General features: G+C 38.2%; 1 protein-coding gene across 1 annotated transcript in view; it reads left to right on the top strand.

Moving 5' to 3' along the window:
• The window catches only part of LOC121733037 (G-protein coupled receptor Mth2-like), a 38766-nt gene extending 23555 nt beyond the window's left edge, over positions 1-15211 (top strand). The window contains exons 3-8 of the mRNA XM_042123125.1: positions 814-1005; positions 3524-3602; positions 9748-9926; positions 10436-10607; positions 11248-11433; positions 14025-15211. Of these exons, the coding sequence (XP_041979059.1) occupies positions 814-1005; positions 3524-3602; positions 9748-9926; positions 10436-10607; positions 11248-11433; positions 14025-14157 (941 nt within the window). The 3' untranslated portion in view covers positions 14158-15211. The remainder of the gene's footprint in view (positions 1-813; positions 1006-3523; positions 3603-9747; positions 9927-10435; positions 10608-11247; positions 11434-14024) is intronic.
• Positions 15212-15237: the final 26 nt, after the last annotated feature.

Here is a 15237-nt window from a genome sequence, read left to right on the forward strand (position 1 = left end):
GGACTACGCTTGTCACGGACCGACAGAGAATAATTACACACATAAATTTTACGATACCTTGACTGGAATACATCCCCAAGCCACAAATTTGACCGGGTCTAAGAACGCTTGCCGAGCTAAAATCCATCAAAGTTTAAGCTATAAAATATGTTGGCTGTACTGTACAAACGTATATTTCCGCCATCATATGAATCAATTTCTCCGATAGTATATTTAGATGACACATCATTAAGATTTTTCATTGAACTATCTTTAAATTAAGGTGTGTTCCAAAATTCAAACAGCATACGGGCCAGATAATTTATTACCTATCGTTGGCTACTGAGGTTTAAATGGTATCGATCAGCACACTGTTGAACCACGATATTAAATCTAATATTAGATTCATACTACTAACCATAAAATATCCTATAAAGGGCTCCATATAATTGCCTCTCGTAGGACCAATAAAAGGGCAAAGGTTATGTACCTAATTGGATGTGTTAAACCGCAAATAAACTTTATTGCCTTACATACCTAATATGTATTCCCACAATAACGCTCTTGATTTGAAGTTTTGGGCAAAAATGGATTTATGTAAACTGACCCTAGGCCCTAGCTTACACCAAGACGATGATGATGATGACAAAGGGTCGATTCACATTGATTATACCATATTTACTGCTCAAGCAGATGTATTTAAAATTGTCAGACTTGCAGAGTTCCAGATCAGCGAGTCTTTATGAGGAGGTCAGAGAACATCAGGCAGTCAACTATGTGTTTCAAAAACACTTTGTCACATTGCATAATGAACCGATCCAAACTTTTTTTCAGGTCTCCTGATATCAGTGCCATTTCTGATAGCGACATTTGCGGTGTACGCGTTTGTGCCCGACCTCAGGAACCTGCATGGCTTGTGCCTTATGGCGTACACTGGTGGTCTGATAGTGGCATACATCATGCTGGCATACCTCAAGCTGCATACCACGACACTTGGTGTTGGCATGCACGGGTGTTATGCTTCGGGTAAGTCAAAGGTTTTTTTTTTAAATTTACACTAGAGAAGGCTATGGGCTTTCCGCCCACATCCTTTTTTGTCTTGATAGCAATTACTATATGCACCAAGGATTGATCAGTCAATGTTAGCACTTTTGAGAAAGCTCGCGAAAGTTTAACGAAGATTAATGGTGAAGAAATGTTTCAGCTTTCTCGTTATTGCGAAATTGAAATACCAGTTATAGAGACGTTATAGTTATACCATGTTTTGTCCTTCTCTGATATACGAAAGTGGAAGCCAAGGGTAAACAACAGTCTAGAATCTAGATGGTCTGATTCTACACTAGCACTGTTTCTTTCTTGCTCAGTAATCAGTATATATAATTACTTAGTACTTATATCTGGTCCCTGGTATAATATAATAAACTTAAAAAAACTTTCCAGAGTTTTTCGTTTCTTTCTCGATTAAGAAGAACGCCTAGGAATTACATACAAATACTAATAACACCTATCTTTTTTCGTCGGGTGTTAAAAATAAAATTAAATCGTATTATATTCAGCATACGGGCCGTACAATGTAGGTCTATGACATAGAGTAATAAATTAAACGAATCCTACAGGGTGTTATCAATCTACATAACATGGCGTCACCGAACACATGAGGAGTGACACATTTTTGGGTGAAAATTGTAATAGCGGTGCCCACGTCATCGTGGCCCTCCCACAATTGAATTATTTCGTAATTTTGAGTGTAACATTATAGCTAATGACGGGCGTGGTCGTGTTTTGTCAGGCCTAATGACCCCCAAACACTGTAACACAAGACAACTGTTGGTATAAGTTCCAATTAAGAAGAGTCAATTTGGGGGCATTGTTTGTTGACTGTTGTTTATATGCTAAGAACTTTTGTGGTTTAAATCGAGACAATATTATAACTATATTCATAAAATATGTTAAAAAGCAACAATAATATGTACCTGCAGTGGCCGAACAGGGGCCGTTAAGCGCTCTATGCGTATGACGGATCTCTCTGGGGTGTACAACGTCTACTTACCTTATACAGAGCTATAGCTTTCAGGTTTTAGCTATAAGTTATTGCTAAAATATCTCATTAGGCCGCATCGGCCGCTATCCGGTCATAAGTCCGCATCGCTGCGGGCAGACAAAAGTGTTAAAGTAAAAAACCGTGTTGCATATGTTTTAGATTGCTTGTTTTCTATGAGAGGCCGAGCCGGCCTCTCATAGAAAACAATGAAAACAAAGTTTATATGCTAAGAACTTTTGTGGTTTAAATCGAGACAATATTATAACTATATTCATAAAATATGTTAAAAAGCAACAATAATATGTACCTGCAGTGGCCGAACAGGGGCCGTTAAGCGCTCTATGCGTATGACGGATCTCTCTGGGGTGTACAACGTCTACTTACCTTATACAGAGCTATAGCTATCAGGTTTTAGCTATAAGTTATTGCTAAAATATCTCATTAGGCCGCATCGGCCGCTATCCGGTCATAAGTCCGCATCGCTGCGGGCAGACAAAAGTGTTAAAGTAAAAAACCGTGTTGCATATGTTTTAGATTGCTTGTTTTCTATGAGAGGCCGAGCCGGCCTCTCATAGAAAACAAGTAATAGAACAGCAAAAAATGGAAAGGGCGTAAGCGACAAAATGGTTTTCGTCGCGAAATTTAAAAACCATAAATACATTTTATAATAAAAGCTATGGGCAAATTAAAGTCTATGCTTGAACAAATGTATATGTACAAATTTTGGAAGCTTAAATCATTCCTCTGATGGCAAAAAAGGAATCCCTTTTTTACAGAGGTCTTTTTGATTGATTATTGTGTTATAAAAGTTGACCAATCGTGTTATGCTATGGGTAATTTAAAGACAAAGATATCAAAATTATTGATTACTGACAATGAACTTTAATTTCTTAGCCTTAGTCATTGCTGAGGAAAATCGATATCGCTGCAGCCAAATTATCAAGGCGTCGCCTTAACGCATTATTAAAAGAGTCAACTACTACTACTAGCAATACAAGTCAAGGCCCGAATTTCTTCATCATCTTAACTTCAGGCTCAAGCAGCTTAACGGCCGTACTCAGAGGCATATAGTGCTCCAAGGCTTTAAATGAACGTGGACGGGGCGTTGCTGGTAAAGGAGAACTGTCAAAAATGACGTTTTTGTATGATAAAAGCGTTAGTTCCTTTACTCGCCACGTTCATTTAAAGCCTTGTCAAGCTGATTAAACTTTAATTTAAAGAAGTCGAGTTTGACAGATAATATAATGTATGGGACTTATATATAAAAAACTGGATTTAAGAGCGGGCTGTAAAATTTTGCTGTGTTTTATGCTAAGTGTAACGATCCCGGAAGACGATTGACTTAAATGAAATTGAATTGAGATTTATTTAACGATTCATGGAATCATTGTATCACGATTGGAGGATAGCGGTGTGTGTAGGCGGGGCTAGCGTTTTAGGTACAGTAGGCTCTTAATTACAGAGTAATTAATGTTGGTCTCTTATCATTTTTTTCTCTTTCAGCGCTGATCATTTACCTCTCATTCCAAACGAGCTTTTTCTGGCTGAACGTGATGTGCTTCGATATATGGCGGACCTTCAGGTAAATATACTTTGATTTGCTGTAAAAAGCTTTATCGAAATATTCATGTGTCCAAATGTTCTATAAATACACTCTCAATACCTTCTCACGCGTAAATTTTTATTTTTATCACTCTAAGTAAAAATATTTTCACTTATAATACCACAAGAGCTTCAAAATTATAAATATTTGATTTATGAACTGAACGCCAGATAATTTTGAAGCTCGTGTGGTATTCGGGGGATTATTTTTCCGTCCCAAATGTCGGCCAATAGAATTGCACCATGAGACGAAATGTACAGTTAACAAATAAGAACAATCAAATAAGATCATGTTTTGTTTTTTATATATAGCAACTACCAGAGAAAATTTTCAAAAAATTATCAGTATAATACCATGTAGGTTGTACCACGTGACGTCGAATGGTTCAATTCTATTGGTCGATATTTGGGTCGGAAAAATAATCTACAATATTTCACAGATTTTTTTAAATAATTCAAATTCGAAGTCAGGTCACATTTAAATAATTTTTCTAGTAATTTACATTTCTTATTTGTGCAGTAAATAAAGTTTAATTTTTATCGCTCACGTCACGTGTTGTATCTGTGTGACCCGACGCTAAAAAAAGACCTCAAATCTAAAATTAGATTTACGTTAAAACCTCAATAATTCTGAAATTAGATTTGCGTCAGTTTTATGTACGTAATTTGTTTATTTTGGTCAATTAAGCATTAACCAAAATAAACATTCTTTGGATTTTTATTATTTTCTTTTTTCGAGTGGTAAAATTTAATTAAGAAGTTAATTTCTCTTGTTATCTTTTATAACCTCGATATAAACTGTTATGAAATCTTAAGTGCTGTAATACATTTTCAGAACGGCCGTGCCAGTAATGCCATGTTTCAGACAAAATTCGTAGGTTTTTATTTTGTAAATCGGAACGTTTGTGGCATGCTGTTCGCAATTTTCCATCCCTTTCTAGCTCGTTGTAGATACGTGAGAGGGTCGAGAAGATGTCAGCATTCGACTTGCAGTTAAACCTGTTTAATAAAGGCTTTTCTATGTAATGTCTGACAGCACATGAAAAATTATGATACTCGGTTTTTTATATACTTAACTGATTTCTTTTTTCCATTGACACATTTAAAATTGAAATAGACAGCCATAGCACCGCGAATCACGTTGCCACGTGAATTGACCCTAAGCCCGGGCGCGCACTAGCAGCCAGGCCGCGGCGGCCTGGTCGCAGCGGCCATCGAAAGTATGGTGTGGCCGCTGGCCGCGTTGCGGTCAGGTGCGCGTGGTCTGTGGCGGTTTTATAGTGAGGTAGCTCTTTCGATGGCCGCCGCGGCCTGGCCGCTGCGGCTTGGGCGCTAGTGCGCGCCCGGGCTAAGGGCCTCCGCTAGCTGAGGCACAAATGTATGTACGGCACTGAGGCCCCAAAGACTAGGTATGTCGCACTTCTCGACTCTCTCTTCCAAGCTGTCTCGCTGCCTCGTGTTTCTAGGCCCTTCCACATCGATGTTGGTGTAGAATGTATTGTACTTACTGCACTCTTTTGTATTTACCTAGGTATTATTATTATTGTTTAGCCGTAGCCATACGTCGTAGTTCATAGAGGCCTGATAGACGTACGAACTTAAAGCACGCGGGTTTTAAGTTCGCGAACTTACTTGGCTCGCGTCGATGACACACGAGAATCGCCCACACTGAATTACCATGCCCCCAGGCTCGCGGCTCTTTGCTGACACACAGGCGATTAAGATCGTCGAGCCATAAGTCCGCGTACTTACTCGCACGTCTGTCACCCATTGTATTCCCTTTATTTTTTTAAATAATCTTAATCAGTACTTTGGCTGATTTTAGTACGCTATCCGCCCGCTGACCGTCTACGCCGACACAGAAACGTACGAATTAATCACAGCGATGACTACTACTGTTATCAAAAATGCTCCCTAGAATTTCAAACATCAGTAGCCATCACTGCCTCAAAACTAATGACGACCACGCGATAAAAGTTTTTCAGCCAATCATTCGGCTTTGGCGAAGGCGACAGAAAATAAAACTTGAAACTGTTACCCAAGATGTTTCTTACTATAACCATCGAAGAAATTGATTCATAGGAAGGTTTGATATAAGAGTACCAAATTACGTAGGTCCACCAGCTGCCTATCGGCTATCATGGGCGTAGTCACACTGGGGCAAACTGGGGCGCTTGCCCCCAGTAACGGATTAGGACTACTTGATGCCCTAAGCAATTCATGCCTGTGGCCCCCCCTATTCGTATCTCAACTAGAATCGGTCCTTGAATCTTTACTCTTCTGGTGCCCCCTCAGACGTGATGCCCTAGGCAATTGCTTAATTTGATTAAGGGCTAATCCGTCACTGCTTGCCCCACCCTAGCTCTGACCTATAAGGGGCCTAACTAAAAAAAAATGTTTTTTTCAACTAACTACAATCATAATATCCGTAAGAAAGTTACACAAAAAAATTAGTCGACATGAAAAAAAGTGCGATCAAAACAAAAAGTCCGCGCGCATCGCAGCGGTCTTTTGAAAGCGAGCCGTATTACCGTAGAATAACTGAAAAGTATTAGATTTTATTAAAACGCGTAATGCATAACACCAACTAAGTATTCATAAATTAAACTATAATATCTATCCTGTGTGTAATTGTTTATTTTCTGTGTGGGGTATGGGGGTTGACTGCCCATGCTGCCTGTGAATCAACTTCTCTGATAGTTCACATTCAATGGTAGAGTTTTGACATCTACATCAGCTATTCCGGTATACTTAGAGATTTGAACTAATTTAGACTGGACTTAAAAAAACTAGAAATATCTCAAGTGAAAATTTACAATATTGGCGGTGTCAGTCCTTATTTTTGTCACGCGCCAAAACAGTCTTGTAAGGGTAAAGTTAATTCACTTTTTATGGGTTTGTTAATTAGAGGTTAATCATATTAAGTAATTAAGGTTAAGTAATCACAACTTTTAACTTGAAAGTTATATTAATTAATTAGCAGTATCACGCAATAATTTAAAAGCGGTTTAAAACTAATGAAATATTACGGTTAAGATAATAAACAACATATTTTACTAAATTGGTTATGGTTACAATAACTTAATCCGGGCTTAATGGAATTAGGATGCCTTATCCTTATAAGCTCATTGTATTACATCATACATAATAATTTATTTATCATTTTGGCGCGACTGCTATGTCCTAAGTCCTAACCAGTCCTAACTATTACGTCCATATTACGTCAAACTAAATGATAGCTATAAAAATTAATCACAGCTACTTATAGTTTAATGGCCTAATTAACTCGTTATTGTTATTTCTTTTGAATTTGTAGTTACTGAACAGTGTCTAGGAGGCCGTAAAGTAGGTAGATAAAGTAGTTAAACTTTTGTATAAACTGTAAGAAATACAACCATGGGCGTACCCAGGTAAGGAGACTCCCCTAGAAGATAAAATGAACGCCAATTTTCCTGGCAAGTGGGAATTAAAAACGTGTTACCTACTCACTACTACTTCATGATTAAGTATTTGTTTCAAGACCGACCATCTTCTCGAAACAGGGCAGCAAAGCCCCCCCCTCCCCCTCCCCCTCTAGCTGAAATCCTGGGTACGCCCATGAATACAACCATTCAGGAGCACGACAACAGGACAAACGCGAAAGCAAAGAATCTGTAATATGTTTTAATTTGAACTATTAATATAATTTGAATTCAAAACACTGACGGAATTTTCGGGAAAAAGTGGCAGAATTATTGTAATTTGGTGGTCCGTCACGTTGTCTGTTCTGCCGTAGAAAGGAGCTCTTTCTATGGTGCGGAGCTAAGCATGTAGTCGAGTGGGCAAAAAGTCGTTAGAGATCTATACTCCACTCGAGCTAACTTGTCGCTAGCGGTCATTGACTCCCTGTTAAAACCTTGTCATTTTCCATATAAACCGCGTTTGTCAATGAAGTGTCAGATATTGTCAATCGTGGTTTTATATGGAAAATGACAAGTTTTTTACAGGGAGTCAATGACCGCTAGCGACAAGTTAGCCCGAGTGGAGTATAGAAGTTTAAATATGTATTTAGATACTTGAAGTAAATGTTAAACGAAGTTATTTATTTATGATGAATGACTTTTAATAATTAATTAGCGATTGGCATGTAAGACCGCATGTTGATATCGTTGGCTTGTGTTGTAAATGTACTTTATCACGTGATTATTGTACTTATTTTATGAAGTATTTTAACATTTTCTCCGTTTGTGTAATGCTTGTCGATGTCAGGACGGGAGGGCTAAATTTACAACAATTGCAAAGGTAAAAACAATAATTTAATTGATAAAATTTATGTTACTTCCCTAAACTTCTATTGATAGAAAACGATACTCGTGTAATATTCTAGGTTAAGAATATTTGAGATTGCTTGTTTTTAGTATCTCAACACATGACCGTGGTAAAAATTCTTTTTAATAAATAAATTTCAATATTTTGTCTTCATTTTCTTTTTGTGAATAAAATGAGTGAAGCGTTTACTTTCGGAAAAACGTGTGTACAAAATTTCGGCTCAATCGGTTAAATATATTTACTTCAAAATTGAGTTCCAAAATTCCACCCGAACATAATATAATAATATACAATACTTACATACACACAGAGCAAGTTAAATAAAAGGTTTTAAAAAAGCGTTGTTCCATAAGTTTTGGAATTATATATTGCTACGACGTAGCCCGTAGCGCGTAGAGGCCCTACGCCCTACGGGCTACGAACTCGTAGGGCGTAGGGCCTCTACGAGCTACGGTTTCGTAGCACAATCGTAGTCTTTAATTTTTTGTTACATTTCTTTCGGGGTTACGTTAGTAACATAGAATATCATTGGGTTTCGAGCGGTTTTTGGTAATTAAAATTTAACTACATACGAGTATACTGTAATTTTTTAATTTTATACCGTAATAATTTAAGCGCTTATTTACGTTTAGGTAGGCTTAATTTTAATTAAAGAAGGGTCGATAACAAGACGAGATGAAACGCTATTGGGCGATGCAAAAAAGCAATAAGTAAAATAAAATCATTTTCAAGCGAAACTACTATATTTCATATTTATATTAATTTAATGCATCACCAAATCGCGTCTTGACTCGTTTTGGTGTGACCTGAACCTAAATAGATTGTAAATATGTATATTTTGGACACAGACATAAAAATGTAAATATTAGATGATAATTAAATTTAATGCATATTTATAGACTCTAATTTAAATCTAGGTAGATGGCAACAGCTAGAAAAATAAATGTAGAGGTCGTTTAAAATATAGACTCATAGTTACAAAGTGACGCAGAAATAACTATGTTAATTATTCCAAAAGTTTACTTGCGTTTGCCATTTACAAGAATAATTACCTAGTCATAAATCTTTATTTACATACTAGCGACCCGCCTCGGCGTCGCACGGGTATAAAATATATAGCCACTGAAAAAATGATTAAAATCTATAGCCTATGATCCTTCACGTGGTCTACTTCTTATCTGTGCTAAATAACATAAAAATTGCTCCAGTAGTTCGCGAGATAAGCCCTTTCAAATAATTTCCCCCGTTTTTTCCACATTCTCCGCTATTAGTCTTAGCGTGATAAAATATAACCTATATAGCCTTCCACAATAAATGGGCTATCTAACACTGAAAGAATGTTCCTAATCGGACCTATTGGTCCGATTAGGAACATTCTCTACTGTTCCAGAGATTAGCGCGTTCAAGTTAGCCCTTTCAAATAATATTCCCCGTTTATTTTTAAATTTTTTGATTTAGAAATTAAAATTTTTTGATTTCGTTTCGATAAAAAACGGAACGGAGCACGGGAAAAGATTGCTATAGACCTTTTTGTTTATAGATTAACTATAAACAAAAAGATTGCCAGGGACAATAATTATTGTCTTAATAAGAGAAGGTTGCCACTTCTCAGTTCCAACTAATGCCTTGATCAAACCTAGACAGTGCGAGACAGTCACTGACCTCCATGCGTACTTGTATAATGGAGGTCAGTGGAGACAGTGCACTCGGCCGAGTACTCGGTGCTTTTTTTTGATTGGCCGAGAGCACTCTGTCGCCATCCTACTCGATTGTAATCTAGGCCTAAAGAATAGTTGGCATATTCTTCAACATTTCAGCGGCTACCGCGCCAGCAGCAACCGGAAGAAGGACATCCGCCATTTCCTGTACTACGGGATCTATGCTTGGGGGGTGCCCCTCATCCTCACCACAATCACCGCCGTGATGCAGTTCCACGAGGATATACCGGATTACATCATCACACCGGGCTTCGGACATCGACGGTGTTGGTTCATTGGTGAGTTACAAACTTGTAACATTTGCAGCTAGCTAAGAATGCTCCTAAGGTACTGCGTACTGCTTTTCACAACTTTAGGCTAGCGTCTGTAGACTAGGCAGACATGATAATATCATGTATATTATGTGAAATATAAGCTAGTGAACAAGCTAAGAATATGTATAAACTATAAACATGTCCATATATTTTGTATTATTTGTATTTATGTCTACACGGTTATATGAAGGTGTGAAAAGCCTTTACCTAATAGGAGTCCTCTTCCTAGCCTGATATCTTTTAGTACACTTTCCTTACCCAGCGCGACGCATCAAAAACATGTCCACAACTTTGTTACGATGAAATGCGTAAATCGCGCGAGAGATACATTATTATATTACACACTATACACTGTTACAGGATTACTTTCGTCAAGTCCTTGGAAAAGATATTAAGATACCTTTCTTTTCCAGGACTTTTACAATTTTCGGCTATGCATCAACTATAGAGGTAATATATTACCTACGTTTCAGACTGGGTAAGCGAGATGCTGTACTTCTTCGGTCCGGTGTTCCTGCTGGTGGTGTGCAACGTGGTGCTGTTCGCCGTCACCGCGTGCCGCATCCGCTCCATCCGCCAGGAGACCGCCATACTCAAGGGCTCCGAGTCCTCGCGCAGTGACAAGCTGAAGAAGGATAAGCAGAGGTAATGTATAAGGGTCCTGGGTCAATTTATACTAGAGCAGAGTCGAAGCGCATCGGAGCGACTTACCAAAATTGAACATAACAAATTCAACCTTAACTCCAGAGCGTAATGCACACATTACTTCTGAGACTAAAAAGTCGCGCGCATTCTCTCGTCTCGCACAAAATCGCAGAAGTAATGACCACTACGCCTGTGAAGTAAAAAGTTCAATCGCTAATGTGGCACACAAGTTGAAGATCGGTATAAATTGGAAAGGGGTGTCTATATTTTAACGTGGGAGAGCCATGCTTCGGCACGAATGGGCCGGCTCGACCGGAGAAATACCACGTTCTCACAGAAAACCGGCGTGAAACAGCGCTTGCGCTGTGTTTCGCCGAGTGAGTGAGTTTACCGGAGGCCCAATCCCCTACCCTATTCCCTTCCCTACCCTCAACTATTCCCTTCCCTTCCTTTCCCTACCCTCCCCTATTATCCTATTCCCTCTTAAAAGGCCGGCAACGCACTTGCAGCTCTTCAGATGCTGCGAGTGTCCATGGGCGACGGAAGTTGCTTTCCATCAGGTGACCCGTTTGCTCGTTTGCCCCCTTATTTCATAAAAAAAAAAACTTGCAGTCTGTCTTAAGCCCATTTTCCACTACAGGTACAGCCTCTACCTGAAGCTGTTCCTGGTGATGGGTGTGAACTGGACGGCGGAGGTGGTGGGGTTCGCGGTGGGGGGCAACAACTGGTACTGGATAGTGCCCGACATCGCCAACATAGTGCTCGGCGTCTACATCTTCTTCGTCTTTGTGTGGAAGAAGAAGATCAGGAATCTCGTTGTTAAGAGGTAATTTTAGAGTTTAACTTAAAAAGAATGATGGTGGACTGCCATAAGGAGGAATCTTTCCCCTTCCCAGGGCTTCCTGATCATTTCAAGATTAAAATTAGCAAAAGTTTTCGAGATTTAGCGACAAAATTTAAAATTAATTTTTATTTAAGTAAGTATAAAGATTTGAATTAATTTTTTTAAGGTTTTAGCTAATTGAAACTCTAAATCACGTAAGCTTTCAAACAATATACCTACTGCCTAATGTAAATAGCTGAAGTTTCATAAAATATTGGTCATAAGAGATAAGGGCATTTCTCCGGATTTGGATTATTTAGTTGATTCCCTGGAACATTTTTATTTCTGCATATTTTTTAAAATCAATAATCGCATATTATTCTTAAGTGAATTATAAAAATAATTATCTATTTGGCCCCTTTTTCACTTCACAATTTTAGAAGATATTTTGATTTAAATTTTTCTAACCTAGGGAATCAACAAAGCTAATAGAAAAAAGCTTTTTCAGCTATATAAACATGTTCAATTTAAATATAAACATGCATAAAATTGTCTTCAAACTAAACTTGTTCGTTAAAACCAAATACAATGAACGGAAAATGAATTTATTTGAAATATTTTGACTTTAAGAAATTTTTTTTGATATATTTTACTTATTGGTGTCATTTATTTGTATCAGTATATGAAGATAATGTAATTTGTTTTAGTAAAAATAAACAGATACGTACCAATTAGGTAAATAAATGTAAAATATTTTGATTCCCTACTTAAAATAACCAGGGAATCATCAAAATGTATATAGAGGGAATCAATAAAAAGTTAGTTTTTCCTGAGGTGTACAAAAACTGTGCATGTAGGTTAAACAATAAATAGTCTAACTAAAAACCATACTCATTATCGTCGTTTACATCGTGTCTAAGCAAACTTAACTTTGGAAATAACATTGTAACTAGCGAATAGGGAATCGATTGTGTAAGGAACCAAGGTTGAGGTAATCAGATATTTTCCTTTGTAACTCGAAAATGGAGCAACGAATTGTGTGACCTCCTTCCATGATGTTTAGAGGGCTACCGAACCTCCCGCCCTGTGCACCCGCAACCACGTGCTTCTTATAACTAGGGAGGTACGAGCCTCCAAGTGAAGCGTATAGGGAATCACTATGTGAGCCAGGGCAAATCTTAAAATGACTTTTTCTATTTATATAATGATATATACGTTTATATACAATTGTTTTATAAATATTTTGTTTATACTCTTACGATTTATTTACTTTGAAATTAGAATTTCAGCGTATTTGTGGGATTTTTTTGGGAATTTATAGTGAATTCTGGGGACAGGACACGTCCAGGGAATCAATTTTTCAACCTTTAAATTAATTTTAATTATATTTACAATTAAGTTTTTCTACAGAACCTAATTGGCCCAGTTAGATCACACCTTATATTACTATAAAAAAATACAAAGGTCTACATATGTAACTCTGCGGGTAGTTTATACGTCCGGTCAACTTAATTTTGCGGTTTGGAGAATCAGCCATATAAGCAATATTTTATATCAATTTAGTATTAAAGTATTTCAAAGATTTATGAACATACCCGAGAAACCCTTAACCTTTATCGAGGGAAAACTTCAGGGAAATTTCTCGTGGAACAGAATATATTTACGAGCGATTTCTCTCTTAGGTGAGTAGTTTAGTAGTATATTCGGCCGACGCCTTGTCATTAATTTTTATGAAGAATAAATTGCCTCGTATCAATAATGAACCCCTGACTGTGAAAAATGTCTTGTTTTCCTCGGCCATAGATGAATGGTTTATATTATACTGGTAAATTTACCCGTAGACTTTGCTAATTCTTCAATATCATCTGTGGCTGATATTGAAGAAAATTTATTACCTGTCGCTGGCGTTGGAGAAAAGTGTGACAAATGCTTAAATTATGCGGGAAATATTTTACTACTTATTAATTGCTTGTTGGATTAAATGGGGCAATGTCGCACCTGAATTTTAGCGTTTATTATAATTTCCATCGGGCTGTTTTGTAAATTCAGCTCATTCCACAACGAATTTTAGCCCTAATTATTAGTATAGACTCTAGTTCAATGATGTTTTTTGGTCTAGTTAGTATTCTTTACTTTCAAAGCTCTAAATTTTTTCGGATTACGGATTACTTGAGCATAAGTTAAGGATCGCATTCGACATGCTTATGGTAGAACAGTAAGAAGGAAGAATGAAAGAACACGTTATTTTAGCAATTGTATGTTATTGTAAACACGAACCTATTCGCTTCTCTACTTTCGCAAACGATCTAAGGGACCTATCAGACAGAGAGTGGTCACGCGTTCAAGCGTTCTGCGTTCGCATTCAACGTTCGAGCGGTCAGTCACACAGGAGCAATTCTGAGGCGGTCAGAACGCCCGCTGTGTGAGTACCTTTAATATATTCTATGTGACTTAGGTAATACAACACAATGAACGCAAAACTAACCTCTTGACCGCGCGACCGCTCTCTGTCTGATACCCAGCTAGCATATAGGTTCTTTAAACCTATAAGGGGCCTTTAGTCTTTACTAACTCTAATTTACTCCCACTTACAGATGGCGCAGCATCCGCGGCGTGCAGGCGGCGGAGTCGAGCGCGGCGAAGTGGGCGACGCGGTCTAGCGCCGCCACTGAGGACACCCGCATTTCAGGGGACGACTCTGCCATCAGACTCAAAGAGATGCACTAGAATGGGTTGCCAAAAATTTTTGTGGACAAGATTATTATTTGATTTAATATGCTACGGTTGGCAACCCTGACTTCTGTGTTAATGTTAACAGCCTTTTCAATTCGAAGTGAAATTGTTGTAGAGCTTGTCCAATAATGACGCGCCCCTTCTGCGTATTAACAGTACAAAATTACCCGTATATTAGCAACCAGTGAAGTAGTGGGGCGCGTCATTTCAAGTATGACAAACTCTACTTATTTGTGTAATGCCCGGGCCCCGGACTGAGGTATTTGACAAGAGTTTATCCATTCAACGCTGTTGCTTGCATATTCTGACATTACCCAATCAAAAGCGCTAGTGAAAAGGTAAACCTTAGACTAAAGAGTAAAGACCTTCGAAACCGGGCATTAGATTACACGCGTATGACTCAGAAGTCGGACATACAATAGTTTTTCATCTATGTCTTACTGTCCGACATCGCATAGAAAATGACAAAACAAACTTTTTTTACAACAAACAATAAGTTGTAACTTGTAACGCTGGTTCTCTAGGAGATCGTGGTATTGAGCACGTTCGTGCTGAAAGTTATCCCACGTTTATAACTTTATGCTTGTAAGCTTCTTGTCTTCGTGATATTCATTGTGAGCCATTATTCGTGTGCCAGGCTTGATGTGGCCTCTCCACGTTGGACCAATATAGGCGATTACGAACGTGTTGTCAACAGGGGGTAGGGGCGTAGTTACCGCCGCATCTGCCCTATCAATTATACGATCCCCAAGCCACAAGAGCCCCCAATGTGCGTAAGCAAAAAATAATAAAAAACTTCCCCACCCTCCCAAATCAGGCCCCCAAAACAAATTTTTATACGGAGCCCCGCTAAGGAGCTACGCTTCTGGCTTCAAAGACCATGATCGACGTTGATGACGACCTCTGTGGCTCAGTTGTTGAGCGCGTAGTAGCTCAGGCGGGGGTCGTGAGTTCAAGTCCCGCCGACGGAACAAAATATTTTCATGTTCCTATTGGTCATAATGTGTATTTACTATTTAATATGTGTATTGCGTAGGTATTGCATGTTAAAAATCTTAAATATATTATGTAAGT

Source organism: Aricia agestis, chromosome 13 (genome assembly GCF_905147365.1).
Source record: "Aricia agestis chromosome 13, ilAriAges1.1, whole genome shotgun sequence".
Classification (NCBI taxonomy): domain Eukaryota; kingdom Metazoa; phylum Arthropoda; class Insecta; order Lepidoptera; family Lycaenidae; genus Aricia; species Aricia agestis.